Raw genomic sequence first — 15733 nt, forward strand, 5'->3', positions numbered from 1 at the left:
CTGAACACACATCTGTTTAGCTGTGCCTTTACTGAATGAGCACTGTGCTGCATCTGACAGATCACACTATTATGTCTCTTTATTTCTTTTTTATTCCTTTATAACGTATTTTAACACATTTTAATCTGTTTTTAATAATTTTATTGTTTCTTTGTTTTTATTTTCTTGTCTTTTTTATTCTTGTTTATGTAAAGCACTTTGAATTGCCACTGTGTATGAAATGTGCTATATAAATAAACTTGCCTTGCCTTAATTTTCTTATTTGTTTAGTTTAATGCTTTTTATTTGGCCATCCTGACCATGCAGGACTCCCTAGAAGAGATTTTCTTTTTCTCAAAGAGACCTTAATGGAAAAAAAACAGGCTAAATCAATAAAATGCTTTATGTGTGTTGAGACATCGACCTTAGAGGAGGACAGAGATCACAGAGCTTTACCCAGTGACTCAGCACAAAAAAACACCATTTCACAAGCCTGATGGAAGATTTCTGCTTCACGTTTGGTACTATTCTGACAAAACACGACCAAAAATGTAGTGCAAGTAGAGTGAAAGTATCTTTTGTAAATATTACTTAATGTATGAGTAAAAAGTAGCCCTTATAAAAGTACTCAAGAGTGGTGAGTATTATGCTGTAAAAAGCTGATGTGTGTGTGTACACGTAACATTCTGTAGTGCATTTAGGGTATGAAGTTAATGCCCAGCAGGCCAACAACGTCATAACACGTTTATATTAGGTTAGATTTAGGTTGTGACATGGTGACCAAAATTCAATGATTTTGTTCCCTTTAGTTTCTCATTGGATGGAAACGCTGCATTATTTACACATATTTTATGCAATATTAATCTTCTTTACGTAAATCTTATGCACATATTTGAATGGAAACACAGCTATTGTTGTCTCAGTTTTTTCATGTAAACCCAATCATCAGATGGTCAGTGTGTGTTACGTACCTGTAAGTGTACGGCCCCATCTCAGACAGACGAGCTTTAGCTTCTCCTTTAAGGAAAGCTTCAGGATTGGTGACGTTGAAGAAGAAAAACTCCATGTACACTGGAGGAGGAGGGTTCTTCCATGTGGCGAACACTTTACTGCCTTCTGTCAGCGTGATCTCCTGAAAACACACACACACACACCACTGTATGAGAATTCATCATGAACATGTGTGGATTCGGTTTAGAGGCCTGGTCAAACTCTTTAAATCCTGTCTGTCAGCGTTGAACTCATTCACTGTGAAAAATGACTTTCTGGATGGAGTACGTTTTACAAGATAAAGAGGTCATGAACTTCCAATTTGTGTATTTTGTACTGTTCTCTGAGAACGAATACACTGTAAAACATGCTTAGCTGGCTTTAAAAAGTGTGTAAACTCGTTGATTTAAAAGCGATTAGTTGCCTTGAATAAGTAAACCTGTCCATTTAAAAGTAATTTGTTGACTTAAATCAGTGAGTAAACCTGTTGATTTAAAAGCGAGTAGTTGACTTAAATCAGTGAGTAAACCTGTTGATTTAAAAGCGATTAGTTGACTTAAATCAGTGAGTAAACCTGTTGATTTAAAAGCGAGTAGTTGACTTAAATAAGTGAGTAAACCTGTTGCTTTAAAATCGATTAGTTGACTTAAATAAGTGAGTAAACCTGTTGCTTTAAAATCGATTAGTTGACTTAAATCAGTGAGTAAACCTGTTGATTTAAAATCGAGTAGTTGACTTAAATCAGTGAGTAAACCTGTTGATTTAAAAGAGAGTAGTTGACTTAAATCAGTGAGTAAACCTGTTGCTTTAAAATCGATTAGTTGACTTAAATCAGTGAGTAAACCTGTTGATTTAAAAGCGAGTAGTTGACTTAAATAAATTGAGTAAACCTGTTGATTTAAAAGCGATTAGTTGACTTAAATAAGTGAGTAAACCTGTTGCTTTAAAAGCGATTAGCTGACTTAAATAAGTGAGTAAACCTGTTGATTTAAAAGCGATTAGTTGACTTAAATAAGTGAGTAAACCTGTTGATTTAAAATCGAGTAGTTGACTTAAATCAGTGAGTAAACCTGTTGATTTAAAATCGAGTAGTTGACTTAAATCAGTGAGTAAACCTGTTGATTTAAAAGCGAGTAGTTGACTTATATAAGTGAGTAAACCTGTTGCTTTAAAATCGATTAGTTGACTTAAATCAGTGAGTAAACCTGTTGATTTAAAAGCGAGTAGTTGACTTAAATAAATTGAGTAAACCTGTTGATTTAAAAGCGATTAGTTGACTTAAATAAGTGAGTAAACCTGTTGCTTTAAAAGCGATTAGTTGACTTAAATAAGTGAGTAAACCTGTTGCTTTAAAATCGAGTAGTTGACTTAAATAAGTGAGTAAACCTGTTGATTTAAAATCGAGTAGTTGACTTAAATCAGTGAGTAAACCTGTTGATTTAAAAGCGAGTAGTTGACTTATATAAGTGAGTAAACCTGTTGCTTTAAAATCGATTAGTTGACTTAAATCAGTGAGTAAACCTGTTGATTTAAAAGCGAGTAGTTGACTTAAATAAATTGAGTAAACCTGTTGATTTAAAAGCGATTAGTTGACTTAAATAAGTGAGTAAACCTGTTGCTTTAAAAGCGATTAGTTGACTTAAATAAGTGAGTAAACCTGTTGCTTTAAAAGCGATTAGTTGACTTAAATAAATTGAGTAAACCTGTTGATTTAAAAGCGAGTAGTTGACTTAAATCAGTGAGTAAACCTGTTGCTTTAAAAGCGATTAGCTGACTTAAATAATTGAGTAACCCTGTTGATTTAAAAGTGATTAGCTGACTTAAATAAGTGAGTAAACCTGTTGCTTTAAAAGCGATTAACTGACTTAAATAAGTGAGTAAACCTGTTGATTTAAAAGCGATTAGCTGACTTAAATAAGTGAGTAAACCTGTTGCTTTAAAAGTGATTAGCTGACTTAAATAAGTGAGTAAACCTGTTGCTTTAAAAGCGATTAGCTGACTTAAATAAGTGAGTAAACCTGTTGCTTTAAAAGCGATTAGCTGACTTAAATAAGTGAGTAAACCTGTTGCTTTAAAAGCGATTAGCTGACTTAAATAAGTGAGTAAACCTGTTGCTTTAAAAGCGATTAGCTGACTTAAATAAGTGAGTAAACCTGTTGATTTAAAAGCGATTAGCTGACTTAAATAAGTGAGTAAACCTGTTGCTTTAAAAGCGATTAGCTGACTTAAATAAGTGAGTAAACCTGTTGCTTTAAAAGCGATTAGCTGACTTAAATAAGTGAGTAAACCTGTTGCTTTAAAAGCGATTAGCTGACTTAAATAAGTGAGTAAACCTGTTGCTTTAAAAGCGATTAGCTGACTTAAATAAGTGAGTAAACCTGTTGCTTTAAAAGCGATTAGCTGACTTAAATAAGTGAGTAAACCTGTTGCTTTAAAAGCGATTAGCTGACTTAAATAAGTGAGTAAACCTGTTGCTTTAAAAGCGATTAGCTGACTTAAATAAGTGAGTAAACCTGTTGCTTTAAAAGCGATTAGTTGCCTAAAAAGTAATTTATTAAATTATGTAATTTATTTCATAAAAATCAGCAAATCTGTTGCTTTAAAAGCATTTAGTTCACTTTATTTCTAAAAGGTCAACAATTTACCTTAAAAACCTGTTGAGTTGAATCTATTCCTATTAAAGTGTTAAGTTGACTTTAAATAGTGAACTTGTCAAACACACATTTTCCATTTCCCTTTATGCACATCTTGGCATTTCCTTCAAAAATACTTTCATGCAACATTCCTACATGCACATTAAAATAGGTGGATGGAGGAACTTCTGGTTTAGCGTCCGCCATATGAAGTCGCAAAGTCACAAGCTTTGCGAACTAATTTCTAAATTTACTAAACACATAGTTACAACATACTCCAAGTTTATTGTCGCAGCTGCTAAATTGTTCCTTGGACTATTTCTGAACCTTGCGCCTTGATGTCGAAAGCCCCGCGTCAGACAAAGAATGATTTGGCGAGCTCAAATGGGTCCGCTGACTCAGCCAAAGACGAAACAATCATGATTAAAGCCGCTACAATAATGGCAGCGTTCAAGACTTTAGAAACCGAAATTCTCTAAAAGTTAGACACGCATGCAGCTGAGTTGCGAAAATAAAAATCATTCCTGCGGAAAGTGCACAACTCGCTAACAACTTCAGACTAGTGAGAACACAAACAGAGGCTAACTAATCAGGAAAATACAACGTCCGAGTGGATACAGACAGTTAAACTGAATGTGACGGCCCTACAGAGTGAAGTTGCTGCTCTTCAGGCCAAGTGCATGGATTTGGAAAGCTGTTTCCGATGAAGCACTCTGCATCTTGTGGATATTTCTGCAGAAACACTATAAGAGAAATTCAGCCTCCACCAGCTCCTGTTTCTTGCCCAAGTGCACTACACATTGTCCATGCAACCAGCTAAGGGTCAACAGCCGCTGCCGTTTGTCATATGCTTTCACAGATTCAACGTCAAAATAGGTGGATGGATAACTAGTGTCACCTGAGGTCACGACCTCCTGACCTCAGCGCTACATTACTGCCCCCTCAAATGTAACATTTATAAATATGAGGACATTCCTGATCTCCACTCAGATCCCGTTTGTTCTGCAGTGCTGACGTATTACAACAGCTATGAAGGACGTTATTGTATACAGTGTTTCCAAACGCTCTGGGTCAATCTCTGCAGTGTGAAGAGCGACCCTTCAGAGGCATTGTAACATCGATCCCAGAGGAGGACAGAGATCCAGCTTTACCCCGTGATTCAGCATTTCACAAGCTTTAGTCTGACTATCAGGCTCACTTTTCAGCCAGCAACTTACACAGAAGAAGACTTGCGTAACATGCAAAATGACCAGCCAGTCCTTTAGAGGCTGCGCACTGCAAAAAATGTGCTTCTCACTCAGAGTTTTTCTCTTGTTTCTAGTCCAAACACCTAGAAATTATGAAATCAAGAAGCTTTTTCTAGACAACCAAAAATATTGCTTTGTTTTAAGTAACGTTGAGTCAAAATTAAGCACGTTTTCTGTCAAACAAGTTAAATAATCTGCCAATAGTGACTCATTATTTCTGCAAACAAAATATTTTTCACTTATCCAGAAAATGCTTCTTGATTCAAGAATCTTTGCTTGTCTAGAAGGGGCGGCACGGTGGCTCAGTGGTTAGCACCATCGACTTAAAGCAAGAAGGTCGCTAGTTTAAGTCCCATCTAGGTCAGTTGGTGTTTGTGTGTGGAGTTTGCATGTTCTCCCCGTGTTGGCGTGGGTTTCCTCCGGGTGCTCCGGTTTCCCCCACAGTCCAAACACATGCGCTATAGGGGAACTGATTGACTTATCTGGCTGTAGTGTATGAGTGTGTGTGTTTGTGAATGAGTGTGTATGGGTGTTTCCCAGCAGCTAGATAGGCATCTGCTGCGTAAAAAGTATATGCTGGAATAGTTGGCAGTTCATTATGCTGTGGTCATCTCTAAAATGGAAACTAAGCCGGAGAAAATGACTGAATGCTTGTCTAGAAAATGTAGAAACAAGACAAAAACTCTAAGAAAAGCATTTCTGCAATGTAGATCTCAAAACTGAGGCTGATATGACAGAATCTTGATGCAAAGCCAATGATGTAATACATTAAAGATGCACATGAAGTAGCTACAGCAGCAATACAGTACATGTTTATGTAATAATAATCTATCTATAGGTTTTATGGTATGTTAAGCCTTATTCAAACTACAAGTGACTTGCAGTGGCAAAGTGACTAGTGACCATTCATTTCAACAAAGTGTGAGTGACTTTCAGCGACCTCCATCTACACGAGGACTGCTGGTGACCAGGGGCGTGTCGAGCAACGCGTCAACGTTAGAATCCATCAACTTTATGCAAATAAAGAGCAACTTACTTGAGTGACAGCCAATAGGAGCACCAGCAGAGCTCACGTGACCCTGTCTCAGCTCGCTCAGAGAACGGTTGTATTCGTGCTGTATATACCTACACACCCCTGCGATTGCAGCACGACACCACCCAGAGCGACAGGCCGCTATATAGTCGCTGCTAGTCAGAATGAGGCATTATGTTGCATTATATCACGTTATTAAATGTTTGTTTTGCTACACTGCAAAATCTGATTTTCTTACTAGTCTTAGTTTTTTATCTTGTTTTTTTTTTGTCCAAATATCTAGATTCTTAAATTAAAAGCATTTTCTGGACAAGCCAAAAATATTGTGTTGTTTTCAGAAATAACGAGTTAAAATAAAGTCAGATTTTAATAAAAACAAGCTAAATAATCTGCCAATGGCGTGACTGAAATAATCTAGTTTATTTTCTTTTGACCTAATATTATTTCGCTTACCCCATTGGCAGATTATTTAGCTTGTTTTCATGAAAAACTCACTGTATTTTACCTCGTTATTTCTGAAAACAACACAATATTTTTGGCTTGTCTTGAAAATGCTTCTTGATTTAAGAATATTTGAATGGTTCGACTAGAAACCAGACAAAGTAAAACAGACAAGACAAGAAACTTATTTTTCCAGTGTATGAACAATGCATCACAATTTAAATAGCAACTTGTAAACGATGCACAGTTTTTAAATTGATGCATGCTAAATGTCTTTACCACTGCAACGAATGACGAATCTAGGAATCTTTCCACCCCTAACTGCTAAATCTGATAAAAATGCATCTGTATTTGAGGTGTTTGAGGAGGAAGTGAAACCCAGAAGTTTGTCAGATAAAGTTGTTTATCTGATTAAATAAAAATAGTTCAACACTAACAGTTTACACCCAATATTTGCCAGCATCTGTTATTCACCCACAGGAACAGAGGCAGAACTGATAAAGAAGACAGTTTTGAATACTGCACCACAGTTCACTAACTCAACACTTTGTCATTTAAAAAAGGGACATATTCTGCCAAGATGCAAATGAAGTCTCTAGTTTGTGTGTGTGTGTGTGTGTGTGTGTGTGTTTATGTTTGTGTGTGAAGTTTCAGTTTAAAATAGCACACAGAAAATGTTTTATATCTCTCTGAAGCTGACCCTTTCAGGCTTTGATTCTGATTGTGGCGTTTTGGTGACTGTCCCTTCAAATTTAAATGAGATTGTGCTTTTTTAGAAGTGGGCGGAGCTACAAATGCCTATGTGTCAGCATAGTGGCGGATTCAAAAACAGGACTTGCGTTCTCAGTGCTGATCAGGTGTGTTGGGGGATTTTTAGGTAATTTCTAAAAACCGAATTCATATTATTAAACAGTTTGAATTACCATATTTTATTAATTAGTAGTTAATAGTTATATAAAAAAACAACATGCAAATAATTGATTTGTTTCTACCCCTGGGGAGATCATGTTATATTAAAGAAACAGCAGATTAATTTCATGGCACCAGGTTAAACTTTCTGACACCTTTACGGCTCTCACTTACATTAAAAATAAACACAGGCCACAACTGAAGTGGCGTTCTTTAAAATTAAACGATATTCTCACACATAAACACATTTATGTTGACACAAACAAACACACACACACAAACTCGTTCCCATACACGCACACACACACACACACACACATTCTCACACACTTACACTGAAACACACATGCTCATACACACAAACATGTTCCCCTACAAACTTTTTCACTCTCACACACACACATACACACACACACACACACACACACACACACACACACACTCACACATGCACACAAACATTCACACACATACATACATACATAGAAACATACACACACTCAAACACTCACTCACACTAACACAAACAAACTATCACACACACTTACTCATATAAACACTCATCTGCACACAATCACACACACACACACACTTTCTCTCTCATTCGTTCTCTCACATACACACCCATGTGGCTGGACTAAATGACCCTCGTTACCACACACACACACACACACCTCAGAGGTCACATGACCATCAGCTCACACTCATTCCTGAACTTTTCTTTTCTTCTGCTCTTTTCTCATGTAAAACTCCAGCAGCCACAAGCCAAGACTTACAGAAAAACACACTCCTGCAGAACAATGAGGAGTTTATATTCATCTTAAGCTGCGCTGGAATTTAACACTCGCCTAACGGACAGAAGTGTGTACGGTATGTAACGTACACCATGCAAACATTACAGAAACAGATGAAGCATTAATCTTCATGGGAAATTAATTATTATTTTCAAACATCTGCCAAATGACTTTTAACAGAGCAAGAAACAAATCTGTATTATTTGCTATAATATTTTACACTTAAAGCTGAATATCTTGCAAAATAACTAGTAAAATATTATATAATGCCATTACAAATTAAAATAAATTAGTTAGAAATTAATAATTAAAAGTATCATAGTGAAAAATCTCTCGATTACTTTCTAATTCATATATTAATTTTCCTTCAGCTTAGTCTCTATTATAGAGATGACCTTTGTGGCATAGATTCAAGAAGTTACTGGAAATATTCCACAGAGATTTTGCTCCATATTGGCATGATAGCATCACACAGTTGCTGCAGATTTGTCGTCTGCACATCCATAATGTCAATCTCCCGTTCCACCACATACTAAAGTTGCTCTATTGGATTGAGCTCTGGTGACTGTGGAGGCCATTTGAGTACAGTGAACTCACTGTCATGTTTAAGAAACCAGTCTGAGATGATTGAGCTTTATGACATGCTGCGTTATCCTGCTGGAAGTAGCCATCAGAAGATGGAGACACTGTGCTCATAAAGGGATGGACATGGTCAGCAGCAATACTCAGGTAGGCTGTGGCGTTGATGCTCAATTGGTACTAATGGACCCAAAGAAAATCTCCCCCACACCATTACACCACCACCACCAGCCTGAACCGCTGATACAAGGCAGGATGATCCATGCTTTCATGTTGTTGAGGCCAAATTGTGAGCCGAGCATCCGAATGTGTCAGCAGAAATGGAGACTCATCAGAGCAGCAACGTTTCTCCAATCTTCTATTGTCCAGTTTTGGTGAGTCTGTGTGAATTGTAGCCTCAGTTTCCTGTTCTTAGCTGACAGGAGCGGCACCCGGTGTGCTCTTCTGCTGCTGTAGCTCATCCGCCTCAAGGTTGGACGTGTTGTGTGTTCAGAGATGCTCTTCTGCAGAGCTCGGTTGTAACGAGTGCTTATTTGAGTTACTGTTGCCTTTCTATCAGCTGGAACCAGTCTGGCCATTCTCCTCTGACATCAACAAGGCATTTGCCCCCACAGAACTGCCGCTCACTGGATATTTCCTCTTTGTCGGAGCATTCTCTGTAAACCCTAGAGATGGTTGTGCGTGAAAATCCCAGTAGATCAGCAGTTTCTGAAATACTCAGAGCAGCCCGTCTGACAGCAACAACCATGCCACATTCAAATTCTCTTAAATCCCCTTTCCTCCCCATTCTGATGCTCACTTTGAACTGCAGCAGATCGTCTCGACCTTGTCTACATGCCAAAATGCATTGAGCTACTGCCATGTGATTGGCTGATTAGAAATTTGCATTAACGAGCAGTTAGACAGGTGTACTTAATAAAGTGGCCGGTGAGTGTATATCTGTGATGAAAATTATATTCAATCCAGTCACATGATCCTTCAGAAATGTGTTTATTTTAATGATTACTACCAGTGTTAAAACAGTTAATATGTTTAATTCTATTTTTAAATAGGATTTATTTGAAATAGAGTAACATTGTTAAAAGCTTTAATGTTGCATTTTTTTACACTCTGTTTGTAAACTGGATTCAGAATCTTAGCTGACTGATAAAATGTTTCCTGCAGCTAAAATACTGCAGACAGCAGAAAAAAATGCTGAACGCAGATAATGAAATGCCTCCAAGCCTATAATTGCTCTGTTGGTAAAATAAAGAGCAAACACTTGAGAAATCTTTAATTGCTGATGTGAATGAAAGGCTCAGTAAAACACCACCATTTTCTCCTCCTCTGCTTTGTAGTTTGCGGATTATGTAAAGAAATTCTGACGGATTGAGGTCAGACCCACTGACCAACAACTACTAGTTGCCTAAATATACTTTTTAATATCTGACTGTGGTGATAAAAAAATCCACTGCATTTCTTACTAAATCTGCAGTTTTAAAAAGTGCAAGTAAATGTTGATATTTTGAAAAAAAAAATTGTGTACTTAAATATTTTCATTTTTTACTAAGATTAAAGTTGAATTTTTTTGTAAAGTGTATAATACAAATAAACAAATACAAAAATATACATATAAAAACAACATTTATATGATCAAATTTACTGTCAATATTTTTTAATTGTAAAAGTATCTTCTATTATTTTTCTTAAACTAGATTGATATATAACAGAGCTGACGATTACACAGTTGTCGACAACAGAGTTGACAAAAACAGAGTTGACAGTAACAGAGTTGATGATAATAGAGTTGACAGTAACAGAGTTGATGATAATAGAGTTGACAGTAACAGAGTTGATGATAACAGAGTTGACAGTAACAGAGTTGATGATAATAGAGTTGATGAACAGAGTTGACAGTAACAGAGTTGATGATAATAGAGTTGACAGTAACAGAGTTGATGATAATAGAGTTGACAGTAACAGAGTTGATGATAATAGAGTTGATGAACAGAGTTGATGATAATAGAGTTGATGAACAGAGTTGACAGTAACAGTTGATGATAATAGAGTTGACAAAAACAGAGTTGATGATAATAGAGTTGATGAACAGAGTTGACAGTAACAGAGTTGACAGTAACAGAGTTGATGATAATAGAGTTGATGAACAGAGTTGACAGTAACAGAGTTGATGATAGAGTTGACAGTAACAGAGTTGATGATAATAGAGTTGATGAACAGAGTTGACAGTAACAGAATTGACAGTAACAGAGTTGATGATAATAGAGTTGACAGCAACAGAGTTGACACTGTTTATGGAAACAAATATGATGGTATCATTTTGTGCTTTAGCTGCAGATGCTAACCTCACACCAGATTCCACATGGCGTGTATAAAACACATTTTTTTGCATTTTCAGCATATTATTGTTTTAACAAAGTAAATTAATCTAAAATCACAGTAACACATAATTAATGTACTATTGGTGTATCCTAAACATTTTGCACAAATGAATGAGAAGAATATTGACACACCCACCTCACACACACCCACAAACACTCACATCCACACTCTCACAAAGACACATACACATACAAACTCACAAACACACACAAACATACACACACACACACACACCCACACATTAACAATTTTATTGATTAATAAAAGTCTTTTCTTCAGATCTATCATTGCAGTTTGACTCATTTCTGATTCGTCTGCCTCTAAAACCAAACAACACAAGCAGAATTCTGTACATCACATTAGTCCAGATGGCCTAAAGAGAAAACCGCACGTGTGTGTGTGTGTGTGACCGTTTGTTTTCCAAAACATCAACATGATCCCAGATCAGTGTGTCTGAAGAGTTTGAAGTCTTCGATATAATCAGAGTTGTTTGTGACGCCTCTAAACATGGGCTGATCAAAGCGTTTCCACTGCGGATCGTCTGACCATCACACACACACAAACACACACAAACACACTATTCTAGGCTGTGGGATGCGATGGTAAATTACTACCCTGGTATAAGTGCCCCATCCTAACTGAAATATGCACCGGGTGTAGCTGAAACACAATGACCTGATGTGTTTGTGTTTATGAAAGAATCCTCTTCTGCTCACTAGAGGCCAAACTTACAGAAATATAATAATCAATAATCAAAACAGTCAGTATTTGATTATGTCTCCTGGATTTCAGCAAGCGTGCTGAGCAGAGGAGACAGAATCAATTCAATAATCATTTCCACAGACTTCCACAGACCTGTATAGATAAACGAGTGCTTTGAAACACACACACACACACACACACACACACACACACACACACACACACACACACACATACATATACACTTTCTCTCCATCCCTCTCATACACACACAAACTTTCTCTCCATCCCTCTCTCTCTCTCTCACACACACACACACACACACACACAGACACACACACACACACACACACAGACACACACACACAACCACACTCTTACTCTCTCTCTTTTACACAAACAACTCAATCACAAACACACACTGTCAATCACACAACTACACACACACTCTCTCTCTCTCTCTCCCTCTCTCTCTTTTACACACACACAAACTCAATCACAAGCACACACACTCTTGCTCTCTCTCTTACAGACACACACAGTCTCTGCTTTGAGTACATCCACACAGTGTGTTTCCTGTTCAGCACGAGCTGCAGCTGAATATCATATCATCATATTTACAACAACATTGCGTTCACACCCACACACACGCTCACACACACAGCTAAAGCTCTTTACACATTCACCATACTCAAACACAATTTACACTAATGAAAACTGCACAAGTCAATTAGTATTGTTAATGCTGCTGGTGAACTTCAATCTCTCGCACACACACACACACACACACACACACACACACACACACACTACTGCAGATGGTTATATTATCTGTGCAAGCGTCATGTGATGTGGTTCTGCTGCTCTGAAACGCAGTAACACAAGAGAACCGCAGCAGATCACACACGCGGTAAAGAAGAAGACAGAAACACAGAGCACATGTTACAGGCCACTCTGACCACACAGCGCACGTTCAACACACACACCTACTTTCAGTTTAAATCATGTGCGCGCATTTGTGCTTATTTCCAGTAACTGACCCTTTCAGAGCAGGGTTCATGAGTATACAGCAATCAGCACTTCACTAATCGCCATACATAAACTCAATAAAAACTACATTGATCGAAAATAGAAAATAATATAAAAAAATTATAAACATTTATATTAAAAGTAAATTCCAAATAAAGGATGATTTAATCATAAATGTGTTATACTAAAAACATTAAAAATTTTGAAAATGTAAGATAAAATACTTAAAAATCTTACACAAAACACTAATAAAACACTACTAATTTAATTATCCTTTTCTAAACAATAAAAAAATTATCAGCATAAGATAATTTCTAAAAATGGTTAAAAGTTATAATAATAATAAAATAAAAAAGCAATGTAAAACACTTTCTTTCAAGAGTTAACACTCAGATATTGCTTGATAATATTAGTAGGTTTGGCATGCTGTTCTGGAAGAGAGCCCTGAGCTCGGAGATAACTAAGCCAGGGCTCCCGCATGGTCAATGAGCATGTGAGGGGGTCAGAGATCAGGTAGTTCTCAAATGATCCCCTTGGTAAAGGGAAAAAAAGGAGGAGATAGGGTGGAAGGGGGGATTCTTCCAAAACGAAGATAAGGCAGTAGGGTGAAATCTGTCTATTTATTGAAGGCTTTGATCACTCTGATTGGATTACTGCTGATTACAGATGAGGGACCAGCCGTGATCAATCATGTCTTTTATGAATAATTAAAATATTATCAGCAAGTAACGCTTTCTAAAAATGTCAAAAGTAATAAAACATTACAAATGTAAAATAAAATGAAAAAGCAATTAAAAACACTTTAATTCAAGAGTTCACACTAATACATTGCCTGATAATAATAGCAGGTTTTTCATGCTGTCTCGGGAGAGAACCCTGAGCTCGGTGGTAATTGAGCCAGGGTTTCCGTCTGATCATTTAGCATATAAGGGGGTCTGAGATCAGGTAGGTCTCGATAGCTCTACTTGTCAAAGAGAGGAGATGGGGTGGAAGTGAGGGTTCTTCCAAAACGAAGATAAGGCAGTAGGGTGAAATCTGTCTCTTTATTGTAAGCTTGGATCAATCTGATTGGATTATTGATTATCTGATAACAGATGAGGGACCAGCCGTGATCAATCATATCACGTGCTTCTCTCGAAATTAGTTTGTAAGACTTCACAAAGTGTAAAAAAAGCAACACTACAGTTATACAAAATAATAAACAATCAACATACAAATGTAAAAAGCACTTTAAGAATAAATAAAATGTTAAACAAAAATTGGTTACACTTTATTTTGATTGTCTATTTGAGTATTAGTAGACTGTCTGCTTAATATCTGCTGATACTGCTCCTTCAACAGACATTTAACTGACTATAAGAAACTTTGCAAGTACATGGCAACTTACACTAACCCTAACCCCAACCTAACAGTCTACTTATAATCTAATGAGAATTAGTTGCCATGTGGATGCAATGTAACTTCCATTCAACAAACGGACCATCAAAATAAAGTGCGACCAATAAAATAAATAATCAACACAAAACACATTCTAAAGTCTTAAAAAGCAACAATATGCATTAAATAAATTGTAAAATAAAATAATCAATGTAAAAATTAATAAAGTGTAAAAAAGCAACACTAATACTGTAAATAAACATATTAAATAAAATAAACAGCCTAAAACACTGTGTAAAAATGGAAAAAAGAAATATAACACTATAATAACATTAAAAATGTAGATATAATGTTAAATAAAATAGATCATCAATATAAAACACTTTATAGAGTGGAAAAAGCAAAACTAGAAATGTAAATAAAATAAACAATCAACATAAAATACTTCTTTTTTTAAATGTAAAAAGTACCAAAACACTAAATATAATGTTAAATAAATTAAATAAGCAATAGAAAACAGTTCATAAAGTGTAAAATGCCACACTACAAACATACATAAAATAGATAATCAACATAAACACTTTCTAAAAATGAAAAAAAAAAAATAAATTAACCCAAAAAAAGTTCAATAAAATAAATAAGCAATAGAAAAAAACACTATCATATGAAAAAAGAAACACAACTGTAAATAAAATGTTAAATAAAGTAAATAATCAACTTAAAACACTTTATAAAGTGTAAAAAACAACACTAGAAATGTGAATAAAACAAAAAATCTATATTAAACACTGTCTAAAAGTTTTAAAAGTACTATAACACTAAATAAAATGTGAATTTAAATTAATAAGCAACATAAAACACTTTATAAAGTATAAAAACAAACTGTAAATAAAATTATCAACACAAAACACTTTCTAAAAATGCTAAAAAGTTCTATACAGTTTAATAAAGGAGCTGAACATGTGCTTGCCAAAATAAATTAACATCCACAAATAAAGCCCAAAGTTTGAGAAGTGCAAATAAAGTAATCTCTGACCTTCTTGAGCTTGTTGTGGATCAGCGTCTGGAAAAGTCCGGAGGCAAAGAGAGCAATTCCCGCCAGCAGAAGCAGAGCGCCGGCGGCTCCACAACTGTACATGCAACAGGAGCTTTTCCTCATGGTGAGGTGTGTGTGAGTGTGCGCGTGTATGTTATCCTCCTAAACAAACACACAGAGGATTACTATGAAGCAGATCCTGCGAGATACACACACGCTCTGGAGAGAAGAGTAGAGCACATGCAGACGGCAGCGCAGCATATGAATGAATGAGTGCAGTGTGGTGAAAACACATCCGAGAGGGGGAGGAGAGAGACAGAGAGAGAGAGAGAGAGAGAGAGAGAGAGAGAGAGAGAGAGAGAGTAGTGTGTGTGTGTGAGAGAGAAAGAGAGGGAGTTTATGTATGTCAAAGAGAGAGAAGAAACACAGAGAGTGACTGAGAGAAACAGTGAAAGAAAGACTGAGTGTGTGTGCGAGTGTGTAAGAGTAAAGTATAATAACGTTTCTGATTTTGATTGTAATGTAATAATTTTGTAAAGCTGCTTTGAAACAAGAGCTATACAAATAAACTTGATCTAAATTAACAGAGAAAAAGAGTTCAAGTA

General features: G+C 36.2%; 1 protein-coding gene across 2 annotated transcripts in view; it reads right to left on the reverse strand.

The window, feature by feature from the left end:
* scarb2b (scavenger receptor class B, member 2b) overlaps positions 1 to 15391 on the reverse strand; it is a 63849-nt gene extending 48458 nt beyond the window's left edge. For both annotated transcript variants that reach the window (XR_012397037.1, XM_009301636.5), the window contains exons 1-2: positions 15129 to 15391; positions 951 to 1111 (exon numbers count right to left, since the gene is read on the reverse strand). Coding sequence is in view for 1 of the 2 variants with exons in the window: in XM_009301636.5 (XP_009299911.1) it covers positions 951 to 1111; positions 15129 to 15251 (284 nt within the window). In the remaining variant the exon portion in view is untranslated. The remainder of the gene's footprint in view (positions 1 to 950; positions 1112 to 15128) is intronic.
* Between the last annotated feature and the right edge of the window lie 342 nt (positions 15392 to 15733).

The sequence above is a fragment of the Danio rerio genome, chromosome 21, assembly GCF_049306965.1.
Source record: "Danio rerio strain Tuebingen ecotype United States chromosome 21, GRCz12tu, whole genome shotgun sequence".
Taxonomy (NCBI): Eukaryota; Metazoa; Chordata; class Actinopteri; order Cypriniformes; family Danionidae; genus Danio; species Danio rerio.